At 35.3% G+C, this 19,744-nt stretch overlaps 1 protein-coding gene across 3 annotated transcripts in view; it reads right to left on the bottom strand.

Moving 5' to 3' along the window:
* Positions 1 to 19,744, bottom strand: part of DPP10 (dipeptidyl peptidase like 10) — a 1,447,377-nt gene that overhangs the window by 581,943 nt on the left and 845,690 nt on the right. For all 3 annotated transcript variants that reach the window (XM_058301104.2, XM_004458043.3, XM_058301105.1), the window contains exon 2: positions 14,224 to 14,338. In XM_058301104.2, the coding sequence (XP_058157087.1) occupies positions 14,224 to 14,338 (115 nt within the window). The remainder of the gene's footprint in view (positions 1 to 14,223; positions 14,339 to 19,744) is intronic.

Genomic DNA, 19,744 nt, shown 5'->3' with positions numbered 1-19,744 from the left:
CTTGTTAAAAACCCCTGCTCTAGAGCCCGAGGACCTGGACTGGTGCAGCCTTGGTCTTCCCTGGTCTAACTTGGGTGCCATTAGGCAATTAACTTTTTAAGACATAACTGGATGCTGTAGATGTGTCAATTAATAATGTCTATTTCAAAGAGGTGGTGTGGATTAAAGACGTGAAAAGCACTTAGTACAATATCTGGCATCTGACAAACAATAAATAAATTATCTATTATAACTCATTCTCAGGGTATAGAGCGTTTGTAATAAAAATGAATTTTCAAAAGTAAGAAGATACAGGACCAATCAGACTTCATATAATAAATATTGCTCACCCACTCATAACGGCGAACATTTATGACACTACCCAAATCCTCAGAGCCTTGCTGTGAGGCGGCAGGGGTGTTAACACTATTTTCAGGAGATGAAAATGAGGCAGAGTGGGGTGAGGCGAGTGGGGCAGGGAGCCCCAACCAGAAGCCCAGGCCCAGCCTCTGCCCCCCTAGTTCTATCTTGGGCTACGCACCTGCTGTGTGCCCTGCACGCTGGCCTCGTGTGGTACCTGGGAGGACTAGGCAGTGGTTTTGCCCTTTGTGGGACTCATTCATTCCTTCCTTGGTGCATTCGCTCAATCACTATTTACTCTCCACCCGCCGAGCACCAGGCCCTGTTGAGGTGTGGCAGTCCCAGTAGTGACCAAGGCAGACTCTCAGCAGGGGACATTAGGATGCACTCATGATCTCCCGGGGAAGACCACGTGTGTTTAAATAAGCCCATTTTCACTTCTTGTTAAAAAAAAAAAAGAAAGAAAGAAACTACAGTAACAAGCTTCAGGGATAAAATGGTTGCTCGAGTCTTTCTGTTTCTTATGGTACAGGGGCAGATAAAATAGTGAGTAGTCTCGGGGGTGTAGGGAAAGTTCACATCTGGAGACTCCAAGAGGGCTGCCTGGAGGAGGTGACATCTGAGCAGTGCCTTGAACAGTAAACAGGATTGGGCCCCTGCATAGAAAGGTGCATTTGGCTAGAGTATGGTCAAATTCCATCCTCATCCTCTCTCTGCTGAATGTCTCCTTTCTTAAAACACACACACACCAAAACGGAAGCAAAAACAAAATCTCTTCTTACTTTTCTAAAACTAAACACACTGTAACACAAACAAACGTAAACTAAACATCTGATTGGACAATTAAAATGATGAGAATAAATAAGGAAATTAAATATGACTTAAAAACTATAAATGCAACCATTAAAAAAAAGCCAAAAATGTAATTATACCTACTGTATTAATACCAGAAGAAATTATTTCTCATTCAACATCACAGATAACTCTATTAGAAATGCTACAGCATTCCACCCCAGGGGGCGGACGGGGGGGCAGGAAGGGACTGTTAGAACATGTTACTGTTTACTGTTTGGCAGCCTCATTGTGCCTGGGTAATGCTGTATCCATCTGAATGTGCTCATCTGTACTGTTTTTGGAAAAACAAGCAGAGACACATTAGATTATGCCTATCAATGCAAGGTATTTCCTTTTGTAATTCAACAAAAGGAAATAAACAATTTGCATCTTGGTTGATGTTTACAAGTGAGTAATGTAAATCTCAAAATCTATAAAACATTGTTTTGCTCTCATAAAAGCATAATGGGATAGTTTAATTGTTACTTTGACATTTTAAACCACAGGTCAGATGCTTAAATGACAACTTTTATATCACAGTTGTCATGAGATGGCTGGTGCACAATGTAACATGACATTTTTTTTTTTTTTTAATTTTTTTATTTTTTATTGACTTTGTAATAATATTACATTAAAAATATATATGTGAGGTCCCATTCAACCCCACCCCCCCACCCCCCCTCTCCCCCCCCCCCCAACAACACTCGTTCCCATCATCATGACACATCCATTGGATTTGGTAAGTACATCTTTGGGCACCTCTGCACCTCATATACATTGGTTCACATCATGGCCCATACTCTCCTCTATTCCATCATGTAGGCCCTGTGAGGATTTACAATGTCCGGTGATTACCTCTGAAGCACCATCCAGGGCAGCTCCATGTCCCGAAGACGCCTCCACCTCTCATCTCTTCCTGCCTTTCCCCATACCCTTTGTCCATTATGTCCACTTTTCCCAATCCAATGCCACCTCTTCTATGTGGACACTGGATTGGTTGTGTCCATTGCACCTTTAGTAACATGACATTTTGACTAACTATAACCAGGAGCTATTATTTTGTTTGAACATAATAGTAACAAGAATAAATTCATTTTTATTTTTGCATAATAATAACAAATCAACTGTCACCAGTCCAATAAAGTCCTTAATCTTATCAAATTGTTTCTGGAAAATAAGCTCTTTTTATAAATAGTGGCAGTGGTATCTTTTCTTGAGCCCAATTTCAAAGAGTCAAAATATTTTTTTTAAAGCTGGTGTTGAAGAAGTGATTTTATATCCATTCATTATTTGAGTTCCTTGGCAACCAAGGTGAAATAGCCCCATGGATTGGGGCAACATAATTCAGAAAAATAACTAATCCTTAATACATAACAGAGTGAATGGTGATTCTTGACAATAAATTTGAGCTAAACAATAAAATGTATAGTTTTAGAAATAATGTTATCTGGAATTAGTTGCATGATTTTTTTTGAACTGAAGTACAATATATATACTGTTAAGCGTACAAATTAAAAAGTAAAAATGTAACCATCACCAAACATAAAATATTATGAGCATTCCAAAAGACTCCTTCATTTTACCTCCCTGTCAATATCTCTACTTTCCTACCCAAAGGTACTATGAAGACTTTTACCACAATATAGTAGTTTTGCCTATTTCTGTTATATTCCATTATATTCCACTATAGAAATGGAATTATAAAGTATGTATTCTGTTATATGTGGGTATTTTCCATACATTATTGTATGTGAGGTTGTTCCAAGATATCTTTTGAAGCAATTTTTTCTTGTTCATTTCTGTGTACTATTCAATATATGACTACTCTAAAATCCATGCATCTGTCACAGTACTGTTGACACTTGGGTTTTTTCCCTAATATTGCTATGTACGAATATACTTGTGGTCTTTCTATCCACCCTATATTCTCATTAACATTATATTTTTCAAATCACTTAATTTTGGTCATTTTGCTGGGGGTGTTATGATAAGACATTTTTGTTTAAATATTCAATTCCTTAATGATGAATGATATTAAGCAACTTTTTATTTGCTTATTTTTCATGGGGATATCTTAAAGTGAATTATCTGCTAGGTTTTTGGTATGAATCCTTTGCAAATATGTGTGTTAACAAATAGCTTCTCAGTACTGTGACAATTTCAGTCAATCTCTTGGTGGTGTCTTTAAATTATTAGAAATTCTAAATGTCAAAGAAGTCAATTTATAGTAATTTCTTTTGTGATTAGTTGTTTGTGTGATGTGTGCATATGTGTCTTGCTTAAGAAGTTTTGCCCACCCAAATGATGCAAATATACTCCTATGGTTCCTAGAGGATTTATTAATTTACCTTTCATAGGTCTATAATCCACCTGAAATTTATTTTCATATATGGTGTCAGAAAGAAGATAAAATTGATTTAATTACATGTATATTACATTGAACTAGCACTTTGAAAACTCTTTCTCAACTGTATTTCAGTGGGGCTTTAATGTAAGTTAGATGACTGCATACGTGTGGTTCTATATTTAGACCCTTTCACTATTCTATTTGGATATTTGCCAACACTACATGGCAATAATTAACTTAGAGTAAGTTTTGATATCTGATATTGTAAGTCTTCTGAATTTGTTCTTTGAGATTTTCTTCACTATTCTTGGCCTGTTTCATTCCCCATAAATTTTAGAATCACCTTGCTGACTTGCTCTTATAAAATTAATTGTGGTTACTTTAAAACTATGAAATATGTTGGGAGGATTGATACCATTTCTATATTAAATTTTCCAATCCATAAACACTGTATTTGAATCGTTTAAGAAATTTTACTCAGTAGTATTTTTGAGCTTTCTGTATGGAGAGTTTGCACATCTTCTGGATGTATTTATTCTTTGGCATTTGAAAAATTTTGAGCAGTGTATTTTTATTTGAATCATGTTTTTACTATGTGACCTTTTAAAATATAATTTCCTATTTGCTTTGTCCCAGTGTAAAGATACCAAGCTCATTTTTGTATATTTATTTTGCATGGAGGCAAGTGACTACATTCATTCATTGATTCTAGTAGGTATTTGCAGATGCTTTTGAAAGCTCTATAAACATAAACTATCATTTACAAATAATGAAAATTCTATTTATTGATTTCTAGTTATTTGCATATCTTAGTCAATACCTAAAAACTCCAAAAACATGTTGAATATAAGTGATGAAAATAGACATCACTGAATTCTTCAAAATATCAAGTATAAAGTTTCAATATTTAACCATTAATTATGACATTTAATATGTTTTTATAGATACACTTTATCAAAGGAGGTGCCATGCTATTACTAGTTTTTTAAGAATTTTTATCATGAATTGTTGATTTTATCAAATTACATTACCTAGAGAAAAAATTGTCTTTTAATTTTTTTCTTCTTCCCCGCCCCCTCCCCCACCCAGCTGTTTTTACTGTCTGTGTCCATGTGCTGTGTGATCTTCTATACCTATTTCTCTTTTTTTGTCTTCCCTTCTCATTTTTCTCCTCTAGGATTCACTGCAATTTGATCCTGGAGACCTCTGACGTGGAGTGAGGCTCCCTGTCAATTGTGCCACCTCAGTTCCTGGTCTCTGCTGTGCTTCACCTTGACTTTCCCCTTCATCTCTCTTTTGTTGCATCACCATCTTGCTATCTTGCTGTGTGACTCATTTGCATGGCCACTGGCCCACCACCCCGGCCCTCGGCTGGCTGTGTGGGCACATAGCTCACCACATGGGCACTGGCTCGCCCCAAGGGGCACTTGGCTGGCCACTGCCGTCACTGGCTTGCTGCACAGGCACGCTTTCTCTTTTTTTCCCCTAGTGTAAAGGCCGCATGGATTGAATCTGGGTCCTCCCATATGGTAGGTGAAGGCCCTATCACTTGAGCCACATGCACTTCAGTCTTTTTGTTTTTTACCTTCTATCCGATAACTTGGTGAATATTGATTGATTTTCAAATGCTAAATGTACCTTCCATTTCCAGAAATAACCAAATTTGTCTGAATATATCCTCTGTTTTATATATTGATGGATTGAATTCATTTGCTAAAGTTTTGTATAAATTTGTTTATCTAAGTTAAAGACTGGGACTTCTTTGCAGTTTCTTTTTCAGGTTTTGAGATCAAGATTATGTTGCCTTTTTTTTTTCTATTTTCTGGAAGATGTTATATAAGACTTATGTAAATTCTTGGCCTATTTTGTAACCGACAAAATTATAATTAAAAATAACTGGAAAATTTCACCTATGAAGCCATTTATAGTGAAGTTTTAATTTCAAAATCAATTCATTTGAAAGATACAGCACTATTCAGATTTCTATTTCTATTTTTGTCAGTTTTAAAAGCTCTTTGAAAGGAATTGTCCATATAATCAACATTTTCAAATCGATTGGAATAAATTAATAATATCCTTTTATGTCATTAAAGTCTTAATCTCTGAGATGATATCTTCTTTCATGCACCTGATAGTGTAAATTTGGGTCTCTTTTCACTGCCTTGATCAACCTTACTAGGTGACTTTTTTTCTTTTAAACAATGCCTTTTGGACTTTGTTGATATTCTTAATTGCACATTTGTTTTCTATTTTATGAATCTCTGCTTTTATCTTCATTGTTTCCATCCTTTTGCTTCCTTTGGCCTTAGTTTGATATTTATATTATAATATCTTGGTATAGACATATATTTCAGTTATATAACTCTTTGTCCTTTGTAGTATAGAAATAATATTTTGGGGCAAAAACTTCCATTTAATTGCTTTTTACAGCCAGTTCATAATTGATGACATGTTGTGTTTCATTATTAATTTCCATTATGATTTTGTTTCCTTTATCCATATTTTTCTTTTAAAAGTACATTACTGTGGTGTGGGTGTGGCTCAGTGGAGGAGCACCTGCTTCACATGTATGAGGTCCTGGGTTCTTCTATCCCCAGCACCTCCTGAAAAAAAAGAGTACATTACTTAAATTCAAATATTTAGAAATAATTTGCACATCTTTTTAAAGATAATATGCTGTATAATTTCAATCATTTGACATTTGTTGATATTACATTATTTGCCTATCATATAGTCTAATTTGGTAAATGTTCCATGTGTACTTGAAAATATTGCCTATTCTGTAGTCTTTTGAGTCAGTGACAATTAGTTCAAATTTATTTATTATGTCTTTAATATTTAATATAATTATTTCTGTTTCATTTTATTACAGAAAGAGGTGAGGTAAAACTTCTATGAATTACTATGAATCTATGAAATCATCCACTTATTTCTGTCCATTTTTAAAAATCTATATTTACATAAAAATATCAAATATATATTATTATATATTCTTATTTAATTAGTCTTTTATCATTATAAAATTCATTCAATATCTTTTCTGATAATTGTTACTTTAATGTAGACATGTAAAAATAGTATAGCCATGAAAGACTTCTATTGGTTAGTGTTTGTATAACATACAGTTTTCATTTGACTTTCCAAAGTTCAATGTCCTTATATCTAAAGTTGTCTTTTATAAGAAATATAGCATCTAAAATTATTTTCATAAATGTGACATTCCTTTACTTTAAATTGAAGTATTCTCACATTTGCATTTCAATCTACATATCACTATTTGTTTTACTTCATTCCATCTGTTTTTATCCCTTTCTCCTTTCTTGTTTTCTTTTGGATCAATCTATTTTTTAAATGTTATTTTTCTTTTGTATTAGCTGGTTAGTAGTATAGTCTCTTTTTATTAATATATTCTTTATCCTTGACTATTAAAATATACCTTAAATTTCAAGCATTGCCATTTCCAGACAATGCAAGAACCTCTTAAAACGTCATATTCCCTGTCCACTTCTTTATTAACTATGAATTTTAACTCGACATCTATTCCTTTCAAAATTTTATTTCTAATGGTATGTGTAGGTTTGGTTTTCTTTATAATTTTCTTCCTTAGCATCTGTAGAGCCACTTGAACACATTTGTGGCTTGAGATTTTATCCATTTGGGAAAATTCCCAGATATCACCTCTTCAATTATTTTATCTATCCCATTTTCTTTCTCTGTTACCATTGAATCCAGTTACCCAGATGTCAAAACTTTCACCATGCTTCATATATTTATGATTTTTTTTCTATATTTCCTATATATAAATATATGTTTTATCTTTATGCTTCAATGTATCAGTCTTCAAGTTCACTGCTTCTTTCTTTCCTTGATTCACTCAACTATTAAAAACATCTACTAAATTCTGAATTTCAGTTACTGTATTTTTCATTTCTAGGACATTCATTTGATTCCTTATGTTATAGATTACCATTCCATGATACACTTCTCTATATTTTTCTGTTTTCATATTTTTATTTTATACTTTTAATTATAGTTGTTTTGAGATCCATGTCTGTTAACTTCTATCTCTTCTATACCTGTAGGTTTGTTCCTATTGTCAGTTTTCTTTTTTCTTAATCCTGTTTCTTGCATTTCTGGTAATTTTCACCTGAATGCCAGACACGGTTATAAAAAAATTGCAAGGGTTCTGCAAAATGTTTCTTTCTCCACAAAAGATTTACTTTTCTCTTAAGAGACAATATAGTCAGATAACCTCGATCAAGTTGAGGTTGTTCAACCTGAACTTTGCCCATATCGCATCCTCAGGCACAGTCATTTTAGGAATCTCAATTGAAATCTTGGGCTATTCACTAATATCACTCTTTCTTGGTGGACGAAAACTCTGATATTTCTTCCTTATAATGAAAGTTCAGAAAAATAACTGCTTAGTTCTTACCGCCTTAGCAAGTGATACATTTTCAGTTTCTCAGAGTTATTCCACACATCCAATTTGATAATCAATAAATGCCTTGGGAAAAAATTCGTGACCGTACTGGACTCACTTCTCAAGTTTCAGTTTCACCAGGACTTTGGCCCCATAAGCCACTCTGTATTGGTAGTCCTAAAAGTCCATAGTTGTTTCTCTGGCCTAGTTAGCAGTCACAGCCCTATTTCACTGCAGGTCACTGTTTTCTCTTTGATTTACATGCCATGCCCTGAAAATTAGCAAATGTGAAAAACTATCTGAGAATACAGGATCCTCAAAGTGTTTCCATTTTCTCTGTGATCTTGTCCTCCCAAGTCCTGGCTACCTTGATTGCTCTCCTATGCTTTAAAACAGCTATTTCTTTAATTCAGCTTTCATAATTGTTCTCAGCCTAGGGGTGTCTGATATTAGGCTACTCTAACTTAGGTCAAAGTGAAAGTCTTCCCATACATGATGATTTTTGATGGTATACTTTGTTGTTTCCTCGTCATTTCTCCTCGTCTCCTCCTCCTTCTCAGGTTGCTACTAAGCAAAAGCAGCTTCCTTATGATTTGTGTATTTATTTCACAGAAATATGTTCAATGATTCAAGATCATATATTGTATGGTTTCTTGCCACACACCATTTCCTCTTATTTCTCTTATATAGTATATCCAGATAAATCTTCTAGGATAGAATTGTGCATCAAATACTCCCTGCTCCAGAATCTTCAATAGTTTCTCCCACCTGTACAGTAAACCCCAAAGCCAATACTTTAAAATGTTACATAATCAAATCTCTACATACACCTCCTTAAAATATCTACTCCCAATTGGCCTACTTCTTTTGTTTCAACTAAAATGTTATAATAAAATGTTGGTCATTTATTTCACTCTAAAAAGATTTAGGTCACATTACTTTGCAGCTGTTATTGTACTCAGGAGAGATCCCTGGGTCTCTGAGAGGTAAGGGGGCTGCCACTGTTATCCTGTAATTAGACTACAGCAGCACTAGAGCAGATGTCCTTGAAACTGATCCCCTGCATTGCCTCCTCTTGCACTTGAGAAGCTGGAACCGCTTTCCACCTATCAGCCTCCAGACCTTTTAATGTTGCTACAATATTTCTCTTCACAAAACAAGCATCCTCTCCATAACAGGGGAAAAATGTGGCAAAGGAGAAAAATAATGGGTAAAGAAACAAAATCATAAGGGTGTTTAATTCTATTTTTCACTCATCAGTCTTTCCTATATCACTTAAAATAAGAAAAGAAAGCTATTAAAATTATTTATAGTTTGGAGCTTTGCATATGCAAAATTCTGCCTAAGTATATCTAAGGTTTCTCCTCATGTATGCGTTATAGAAAGTTATAGAAATTCAATTAAATATGATGAGCTGAAAAGATAGCACAGTGACTGTGTCAGCTCAAAAGCTGCTCTTGTTCTTCTCTGCCTCCAGGATGGTGTCTTCTACAACCACACAGAGAACAGTGTATTTTAAAGGCTACTATGTTTGTCACTTTCTAAATATTAATAAATTTCTCAATTAAGAAAGACCCAATTTACCTCATTTCCCATAGCTTCCCCAAATCTAATTTATGATTTTTTTTCTCTTCCCCAGAATTTTACAAAAATATTTTCATTACTAATCATGGTTAATATATATACCTGACAAATAATATATATATCTATGCAAAGCACTTTCACTCAGCTAATCCTTCTAATGACTGTTTGAGTTATTGCTTAGAGAAAACATATGATTAGAGAGAATTATTTACCTAGAAGTCTTCTTTGCAGGCATTTATCAAGGCTAGGTCATGAACCCAAGTCAGTCTAATACTAAACTCAATTTAACCACTCTATCTTCTATACCTTCTCTCACAAATCATCTGCTTAAAGTTATCCAGATTCTCCTGGTCTTAGCTGTTTAATGCAGAAAACTGTTCTACCTTTTTTACCTGGAGAGTTATGAGGATTAAATGATACAATGATTGTGCACAGTCCTTGGAGAATATATTTACGTTGGTAATTTTTTTTTTCGAAGAAAGGCATAATTCCTTAAACGTTAACTTTCAGTTTTTGTTTTGTTTTATTGCTTTTCCTGAATGGGACTGCCTAAGTTTTTCTGGTTCCTCTATACCCTTAGTTCTACACCTGACTCAAATGAAATATTTGAGCATAACTTGATGGATCAAAACCTTATCTGATGTTAACAAATTAGGTAACCAACAATATCACTGTTGCAGTCTCAACCACACTAAATCATTTTCCAGTATTGTATCTGAGCCTAGTATAACATTCTTATTGCTAGAGATACTGCTAAAGGCAAAAGTAAATGGACTTGTATAGAGAACTGAACTGTCCCTATTCAGTTCTTGTCTTAATTGAGATTAAGGAGAGGGCTGATGGTTCATACATGAATGATTTGTGCTTTGATGACCTACCAAGACTGGCCCAAGATGCTTACCTAGAGAGGTACTAAAGGAATGAGGGAGTGGCCCAAGGAAGCAAGAGCAGTGATGAAGATAAAATGCCATTGCTTTACATGTTTGTCTTTGGTCAGCCATGATAGTAAATCAACACAATGACACTGTCATGGCATTGACTGTTTACAGTCAAAGGGCATCAAGCCACTATTGTTGACAAATAAGTGCAGTAGACACAGTCCAAAAGTGATAGCTTCAATATGGCAATTACTGAAGAGCTTGATGAATATCTTCTGCTAAATATATTCTAACTCATAAAATAATCACCTCTCTTCACAATACAAATTTAAATGGGCATCCTGCCTGGAACGTTTCCTGAGTATGGTCATTCTCATTCTACAAAATAAATGTGAAAATGAGACAGCAAAGAAAATGCATAGCTACATTAGCCTGCTTTTTACAACTTGAATACATGCACAAATATTTCTGAGTTATACAATTATTAAATTATATAAATATATTTTCTGGATTATATGTATTGATCTAGTAATTACAGATTCTGAAAATTAATGTGGGCATAATATTTTTTCTTTAAACAAATTCAATACAGACAAGAAAAAATATATTAAGGTTGATCAATTTGTCCGATAAGTCTGCCCTTTAATCAGCAAGAAAGAAAAAAAAAAGGGTGAATGTTTCTTTTCAGGAGTACTTAATAAAGAAAGACTTGAATGGTTAACCCCACTCTTCAGAAATAATTAGGACTATTTTCACAAGGCAGGGAAGTTGCTGACAATCTTGAAAATTAAGGCACCTGTGTCAAATTATTTCTGTAATAAAATTCGCAATCAAACCAAAATTACAATGAACATGTGTTTCTCTGGATATGCTTGCCTTGCTTAGCACTTACCTACAAAATGTGATGCTATTTTGACCAAAATAGCTTCTAAATCATTTCTTAAGACTAGATAACATTGTGCATTCTTTCTTCTCCCCCCACCCCCCGAAAAACCCTAAATATATTTCTAAGATAGAAAAAGCTTAGTGAAAGTTCCCAGATTTAATTTGTTTCTCTCTCTGTTACTAAGCCAAGCCATTGTTTATTGTTTGTTTATTGTTTATTGTTGTTGCTGCTGCTGGATTGGATCTTGGGTATTAGAGCTGACACAAACATCTAGAGGTTACTTACGTTCTGGCAAACCAAGTGTGTCAATCTATTCAACAAAACACTTGGTGTCAATGGAGGTAAGTGATTTGTCTGCAGTCACAGAGCTTTTGAAAAGTATAAGAATTTCACCCCACACTTTCTGGGAGAATTGTCTTGTGGTCATCCCCTGTTCCAAAAAGTCTTGTAAACTGCTAAATGGTGTCTAATATGGATTTCCCCTTCCTGGTTGAAAGTGTCTAACAGGCTGATTTACATAGAAAGCTAGACCCTGGGCACCTACTGGGGGTGGAAGGGGGTCCAGAGGCGGGGCTTGTGTGTTATCTTCCAGGTAGAGGTTTTGCCTTGTGGATCTGTTTTGGCGTAAGTGCAGGACTGGGGCTTGGAGTCATTCTCCCACTAGAGCGTGATCTTTGGGTTGGGGACTGTGTAACTGGGATGAAGGGGTTGGTGGTGATAGATATCAAGCCGGGGCAGCACACAGCTAACTGCTGCAGCACCTGGAAGTTGGTAGTAGGAATCCATACTTACCTGTTGAGTTAGTGAATGAATAAAGGAACAAAATGAAAACAAGCCGATGAAAGTCTAACTCTGGATTTAATCAGCAGTTCCTCAACACTTGTCATCCGTACACTCTGAAGTCACAGGATATCTACATTCTTTAGAGGTTCTCTATTTTTTCCTGGAAATTTCCTGCCTGTACCACAGTGTTTGGCAGGTGTATGGCAGTCGATAAGTCCTGAAAAATAGCTATAATAACAAGAGCAGCAGGGGTGCTGGGCACTATAATAAACATTTGGCCTCCATCTTCTCATTTAATCTTTATCATAAACCTATGAATGTGGTTGCATTTATTATGGCCAGAATACACACATTTAACCTGAAGGACAAGGTTCAATAACTTGCCAAACTCGCAAAACCAATAAATTATAAAGCCAGAACTCAAACCATGCTTCAATCAATGAACAAGTGCATGGCAAAATGAATGAAATGATATTGTGTTTTCATACTGGGGAACAAGGAAGGGTCAGGTAGAGGGAATTTGATTTAGTGAGTGATTAACTCTATATGATCCTTGTGATACAAAACACTTAAAGATACCAAAGTACCACTATGGCCTCAGTGAGTAGCAAACAAATCTGAGAAATTGAATCACAGGGACAAGAATACTAGAGTTGGGATAGAAGGAAGGAGTGCAAGTGAAAACCAGAGGCCTGATGGCACCAGTGTTCTCCAACTGGTTAACAGTCACCAACAGAAGACAGTGAATCTCATTCATTTTAAAATAATTATGCAAAAATGAAACACCACGCTGAAAACAAGCTCATCTTCCTTTAACAAATATTCTTGGCACTCTCCTGCAACTCAGGGCCATCACATTGCTCATTTATGTCATACTGCAGATGTCCAAATGAGGCAGTAAAGAGAAGATTCTTGAAGAGAACTCGCTGGATAAGCCAGCGCTTACCAGAAAATTTTTTGTTCACATTTCTTTCTTTTATTTATTTTTTAAAATTTTCTTTCTTCCCCCTTCTCCCTCCTGACTTCCCCAATTTCTTTCTCAATCTCTTCATATTTAAAATAACAATTACAAAACATGTATTTGACTACTATGCAAGACAAAGTATCACACAGGAGCAATTGATCCTACCATTTATATAGCTGGTCAACATTAACTGCTAAATGACTCTAAAAGAGAGCTTTTATTAATCACATTTTGTACATGAGGAAATTAAGACCAATGTGTTTAAGGAGCTCAGAAAATAACAAGGCTGAGACCAAAATTGAAATGCAAATATATAGCATGAACAATAGTTCATTTCTGGTATTGCTCCGTTCTATGCTAGAAATGACTATTTTAATAATACTGAGCAATACATGGTTATCCAGTTCTTGAGGAAGCGAGCTTGGTGGGTTGTAGCAGCATAACAAATCTATTCCTAGAAGAGAGTTTGGGAGTTTAAAAAATGAGCAGCCTGGCTATCTCTGCTTTCCTCATGCTATCACCCACTAAAGAGTAATAAAATACCTAGGGATATTTAAATAATATCCAAAAAAATTATTCTAACTAAGCACATGGATAATACTTATTTTAGTGTTTATTAAATCTGAAAGATAAAATTCAAAGATCACTGCTCAAGAGCCATTTTGGGAGGTGATTTAGCAAGGGAGAAATGAGGAATGTAAAAATTGCAGAGGAAGAAAGGAAAAGGAGGAGGAAAGAAGAGATATCCACATTAGAGGCTATTGTTCTGTCTTGATCCAATCTTCTTCCCTCAAAGTCTTCCCCTCATCATGATAGTCGGGCTATCTGCTAACAGCGCAACTTCCAGACTCCACTTCCTCATCCAAAGCCCACAGTAAAACTAAAATGTCTCTGGCATTTATCATACTGGCAAACATAATAATAAGCCTCTAAGTAGAAAGGCAGACCAAAGACCTCCTTGGCATTCTCAATTTATATATTTTACATTTTCAGCCTCCCCAAAATATCCTGAACGGTATTTGAACAACAGAACGTGCCATTTGTGAAATGTATGGGTACACATTTTTTTATTCTAAGCAATGCTAATGTGCCCTTAGATACCACATACTGCTACCCTCTTAAGGCTTCTGAAGGTGAAATTATCATCCACAATACCATCATAAGAGAGGAATAAAGACGGATTACCTGGGGTTAAGAGGATGACTGACATAGTGATGAGTGAGCATACAACTAAAATCACCAGCAGGGCAATAGCAATTCCCTTCCAGTTTCTCTGAGGAGGGCTGTTACTTCCCAGTTCCTACCGAGATAGAAAAAAAAAGTTTCATAATTATACATGCTCCAAGAGAACTGTATTCATAAAGGAATGATTTAGTGCTCAGCACAATCACAGTATGAAAGCTGATTAGAATCTTTTTCCTCTTTAGAAGCTCATTTAATTATTCATAGGTGCATATACTTATAAATGGCTATCTTTTGGGGGGCAATCTGATTCCCTAACAGACCAGTCAGCAGAGCTTTATACCTGCTGTCCGAAATGTAAATGGTGTTAAAACGCAATGAGTATAAACGTTAGGACAATAGCCAAAATCCTCTGCAAAGTAATTATGGAAATAAAGTGTGCCCGTTTACATTTCTTGCTACAATCATGATTTAAAGACAAATGTTCCTAAAGTACTGTAGACTACTTTTCTAACTGGAATGGGGAGACAAAGTATTAGCAATAGGAAAATAACTCAAAATGCCCCTCACCACAGAGCACTGCACATTTGGCAACACAACAGGTCCTTGTTAAACTGCCCCCTGCCGCTAATAGAAATGAACAGGATGTTGTAACTAAATTAAATGAGTGCTTCTCTATCAATAGTTAATGGCATTCTCTCCCTGGCAGCATGTATGATATTGACAAGGAGGTAAGATTGATGGGGAAGGATAAAGCTGAGCATCTCTCACAACACATGTTGTAAAGCTTTTCATTTTTCAGATGATCTATTTTCTACTCTGTTGACTAGAAATGTGTGAGCATAATTCACCAAAGCAAAGAACAGGCCCTACTGGTTTGAAATAAATGCCGTATTTTTGTTGCAATAAAGTTTATTGAACTCTCAGCTTCCCTTTTCAACCTTCCTACCCCCTCAACCTCTTTTCATCTTTACCCAATACAACCTATTTTCTTCAGAAATAGCTAACTGATTTTGGGACAATGAAACAAAACATGAATGTATCCAATTTAATATTGGTATTCAAATCACCCAAGAAACGTAGAGCAGGCTTGCTTAAAAAAAAAAAGATGAAAAGAATAGCAATCATTTAATAAATTATAAATAGAATTCTGAGACTCATAGATGAAAGCATTGAAGCATATTTTCATACGGTGACTTTAGCATTCAATTCTTCCATAAACATGCTAGCCTTAAAGCACTAGGACATAATTAAAGATAAATTGATAGCACAGAACTCAAGAGGAAACCAGACACAGGAGGTTTTGTAGGTTTCCTTTAGTTTTGTTTTTTTTTTTCCTTTTCTCAGGTCATACGCTTCAATTTTATCTTTCATTCTGGTGTACCAAATCTAGTAGAGGGCAATTCCTTTTTAATTTATGAAACAACTCTTTCTCAAATAATTCCTCCTTCATTTCAATTAGAATTTCCACTCATATTTTTCACAAAATCAAGACAGCGGGTCTCAAAAAGGGTCCCAGAGTTGGTAGCTTTACAAGAGAAACATCAAACCAGCAGTAGTTGCCTTATGACTATAAACCCTTTTCTCAAATGCAAGGTTAACTGTAGGTTTCTGGGGTGAGTTCCCTTACACAGAATGTGTGTGGCATGATGATTGCAGATTCTTTATGGAAACGCCCTTCATCATGACTACTCAGAAGCCAGGGTGAGAACCGGAGAGCCACAGCTATAAGTCAAAGTCAGCAATGGTCACCATGTTGTAGAACACTCATCGCAAGTACTAAGAGCAGCATGGAGGAAGGGAGCAGGAGCCCAACAGAGGACCTGGTGCCTGGGACAAGAACTATAAACAAATTCATATTTATTAACTCTGAAGTAGGATAGTCAGATATTATTGCTCCTATTTGCAAGGAAAAAGGAATAGAAATTTAGCAATTATTGCTGAATTTTCACTCAAGTAATAGAATCAACAATAAATTATAAAGTCATAACTACTAATTCTGACCTTAATGCTCTGTCATTCTAACTTATGGCTAATTATTAGAGAAATCACTTCAGCTTCTGAGTATCACATATGCATGTAATGCCTACTGGGCATTGTTTAATACAAATACTAGTTTTGTGTTATACTGCATCATCTTGCTATGTCTGCCACTGTACTGAGTGCTTTATATGCATAATATCCCTCAATCCTCATGCTAATCTTGTGCAATTATTACTATTTTGACAAAGTTGCAGGGGAGCAAAATGGGATTAAGAGAGATTAATAACAAATCCACTTACTGTTAATAAGGGGCAGTTCTGGAGGATCAGTTCATAAAGTCTGGCTACAGAGACCACACTCTTAGTCACTACAATATGGTGCTTCAAAAAAATAAATATTTCTAGAATCAATGAACCAATCATCAGTCAATGATTTGGACCTCTTCATCATAATAGTTGGACTGTCATAATTTCCATTTAAGGGAATTCACAGTAATGTAAAAGCAATCGTGAGTTTAGTAATGCTTTTGGATAAATTTATATTTTTCCAGAGACAGCAGACTGGGGAAATATGCCATTTTAAAATGGTAAATCTATATGAGAAAATAATCTGGCTCCTCTAAAAACATCCATCAATTCACAAAGCATCGACGACCTCCTGTTTAGTAACTGCTGACTTAATGATCTCCTCATCTTTCTCTCCAACCTACATGTCTTACATTCTATTAATATATAAGCCATGGTTTTACTTCTGTCACTCTATTGTTCAAAGGCCTTAAAGGTCTGTACATTACCAAAAGGATCAAGTACACATGGGTTCGTCAAGCTCCAGTTTCCTCAATTGCATGCGCTTTTCAAGAAGGAATCATGAACCCTAATCTGGTCTGACTACTATTTCCCATACATAACTCACCTGATTCAGCCTTCAGATTGTTAGCTCTGTTCTACCCAATCCCTTTTATATGCATCCAACTACAAACATTGTCAATCAGTCAGATGCCTTTTCTCTAAGGCGTGTTCCCTAGTTATGCAAATGAGATCTGATTTTCCTTATGGGGGGGAGGTGCCCAATGCACTCTACCAACAGGTTCCAATCCAGCTCTGCATTGTAATAACTATGATACTGCAAATAAGTTTTTAAACTGAGCCTCAGATTTCTCATCTGAACAAATGGAATAATAGTGAGAATTATTTTTAAATAACAGGTTTAAGCCAGATAATCCATGCAAAACTCTTACCAAGTGCACAATAAGAAAGTTTACAACCAAAGAACTTTCTGGAAAGTTCTTTTCTTCAATACACTTGCACAGATTACTCTTTCTCATCATTGAAGTATCATTTAAATGCTCCTTCCTCGGAGAAACCGCTCCTGACCATCCGTTTTAAAATAATATTTCTTGTTCCTTTTTGCTCCCTCACTCGGCATTAACTTTATTCTTCTAAGCATTATCACTTTAGGGTATATCATACGTCATATAGCAAATCATGTCTATTATGAAATATATTAATCTGTTTAAATGTTTGTTATTTGGCTCACACCTCCAGAATATAAGCTCTAGGATGTTTATCTTATTTATGCTATAGCCCTAAGATTTTGAATGTTGGCACATACCGGGTGAGCCATAGATAATGCAGAATGAATGAATGAATCATAGCTGCTACCATGATAACGATGATGGTATGGCAAAAGTATTGGTGGTGATGATTAAAACCTCCCATAAAATTCCTGTTGAAATATTAACTTCATAAAAGTAAAAGTCACATCCTAAAGAACAGTAGATTGCTCCCAACAGTCTGGTTCTCTCAATAAGTGTTTAGAATATAATTGCTCAATTAATTAAGGGATATAGTTGGTGACTGGAAAGGTTATAGTGCTACTATGCTATTAGTTAAATACATGTTGACAGAAAACTTTTGAAATTTGGCTTCTTGCTTAAGATTAATTTGTCTGCAATTATTCTTAAGCCTCATTGATCACATGCTTGGATTCCAAAACTGTTGTCAGTCTTCAAGTTGCCTCCTTCTTCAATGACCTCCTGCATAACAATTTCTTTTGCTGGGGGAAGTGGGCCTAATTGATTTTGCTACTGTGACTCCCTACTACCCAACACCTGGAGGCAATCAACTGCACACACCAGGGCCACAGAGCAGGTATGATGCTGTGTAGTAGCACAAGAAATGGAACACATAACAAGCTTGCAGCTGTGGCCATCTGTATACTCTGGCATCAGACCAGAATCTATGTTGGGTTATGATTCCCCCAGGAGACTGTTACAGAGTCAAGAATGAATATTTAATAATCCATATATAGTGTGGTTTTTGTAAATCAGTCCTCCAGGAGATGGATTTATCAGCTGAAACACTTGTGTTCAATTTCAGTTGATATTCATTGCTGAGACTGTCTTGAAACACATTGGTGTTATAGACCAAGCTAAACTGGACCTCTAGCCTAGCTACGAATGTTGTATCTGCAGCCAATCAAGCCACTCATCTGCCTCCAGAGAACAGTTTACTTTACAAGACTGAATGCTATATTAATAGTTTATCTAAATCCAAATGCATTTTTATTTGTTCAGATGCAAAGAGAAAAATCCTGAAAATCATAAGCAGAAAAAAATGCAAGATGTCTATATCATTTCATTTGGCATAATCAGGAACAAAGTTCAACTACCACATTCAGTTTTCTTAAAAAGAGTATATAGTGAAAGATAACAAAATTATTGAGGGTTTTTATAAAAAATGTTCCAATTATAGTTTCCTTTAGAAACACAAAGTGTATTCATTTGCTGTATGCATGATGAGAAGATATATGAGCGCTTTATATTAAAATAGTTTCAAAAAGTGCTGACATTTGGAGGAATAGGAGAAAAACTTTCATTGAGATGTTGAAATTATGTCTGTTGTTTGGACTTGGGTGTGCTTTAATAAAAATAGATATTCTTCAGTCATATGCCTATCTTCTCAAAAACACAGGAAAGGTAATCTGAAATATTTTTAGTTCTGCTTGAAAAGGTGAACTTATATTTTAAGCCTTAGAGTATCAGCATTTATTACATTGACTCTCAGTTCAGTTTTCAATACAAGCACATCAAACATCCAATAGCTCAATCCTTCACTTTTCTTTTACTCCTTTGCGATACTTTATTACTTGAAAACCCTTCTGATGTGCTTAAGCCTTCACAAACAAAATCTCTCAAAGTTTTATGAAATAAATTCAATAAAGTTCCTATGATTTAAAAAATGGAGCAATACATTCTGTGGTTCATTTTCTGCTAAGCAGTTCAAAGGTTTGAATTATTTTTATTTTCACATTCTCAACTATGAGTAGATTACAGAGGTCAGAAAACCGTCCAGAGATAGGTATAATGGATTAATGCAAAACTGTCGTATAGAAAGTTAAAATACTTTTAAATTTCATGTATCATTTCAAGATATTAGAGAAATGGTATTTTAGAGCTCTTTAAATAAAACCCTGGGGACAATTGATGCAATATTCTTTTATAGCACAGCTAAGAAAAGTTTATTCAGTTCTGACTTGAAAA

Source organism: Dasypus novemcinctus, chromosome 7, assembly GCF_030445035.2.
Source record: "Dasypus novemcinctus isolate mDasNov1 chromosome 7, mDasNov1.1.hap2, whole genome shotgun sequence".
In the NCBI taxonomy this organism is placed as follows: Eukaryota; Metazoa; Chordata; class Mammalia; order Cingulata; family Dasypodidae; genus Dasypus; species Dasypus novemcinctus.
The sequence above is the reverse complement of the archived record's forward strand: the minus strand, read 5'-3'. Positions and strand labels throughout refer to the sequence as shown.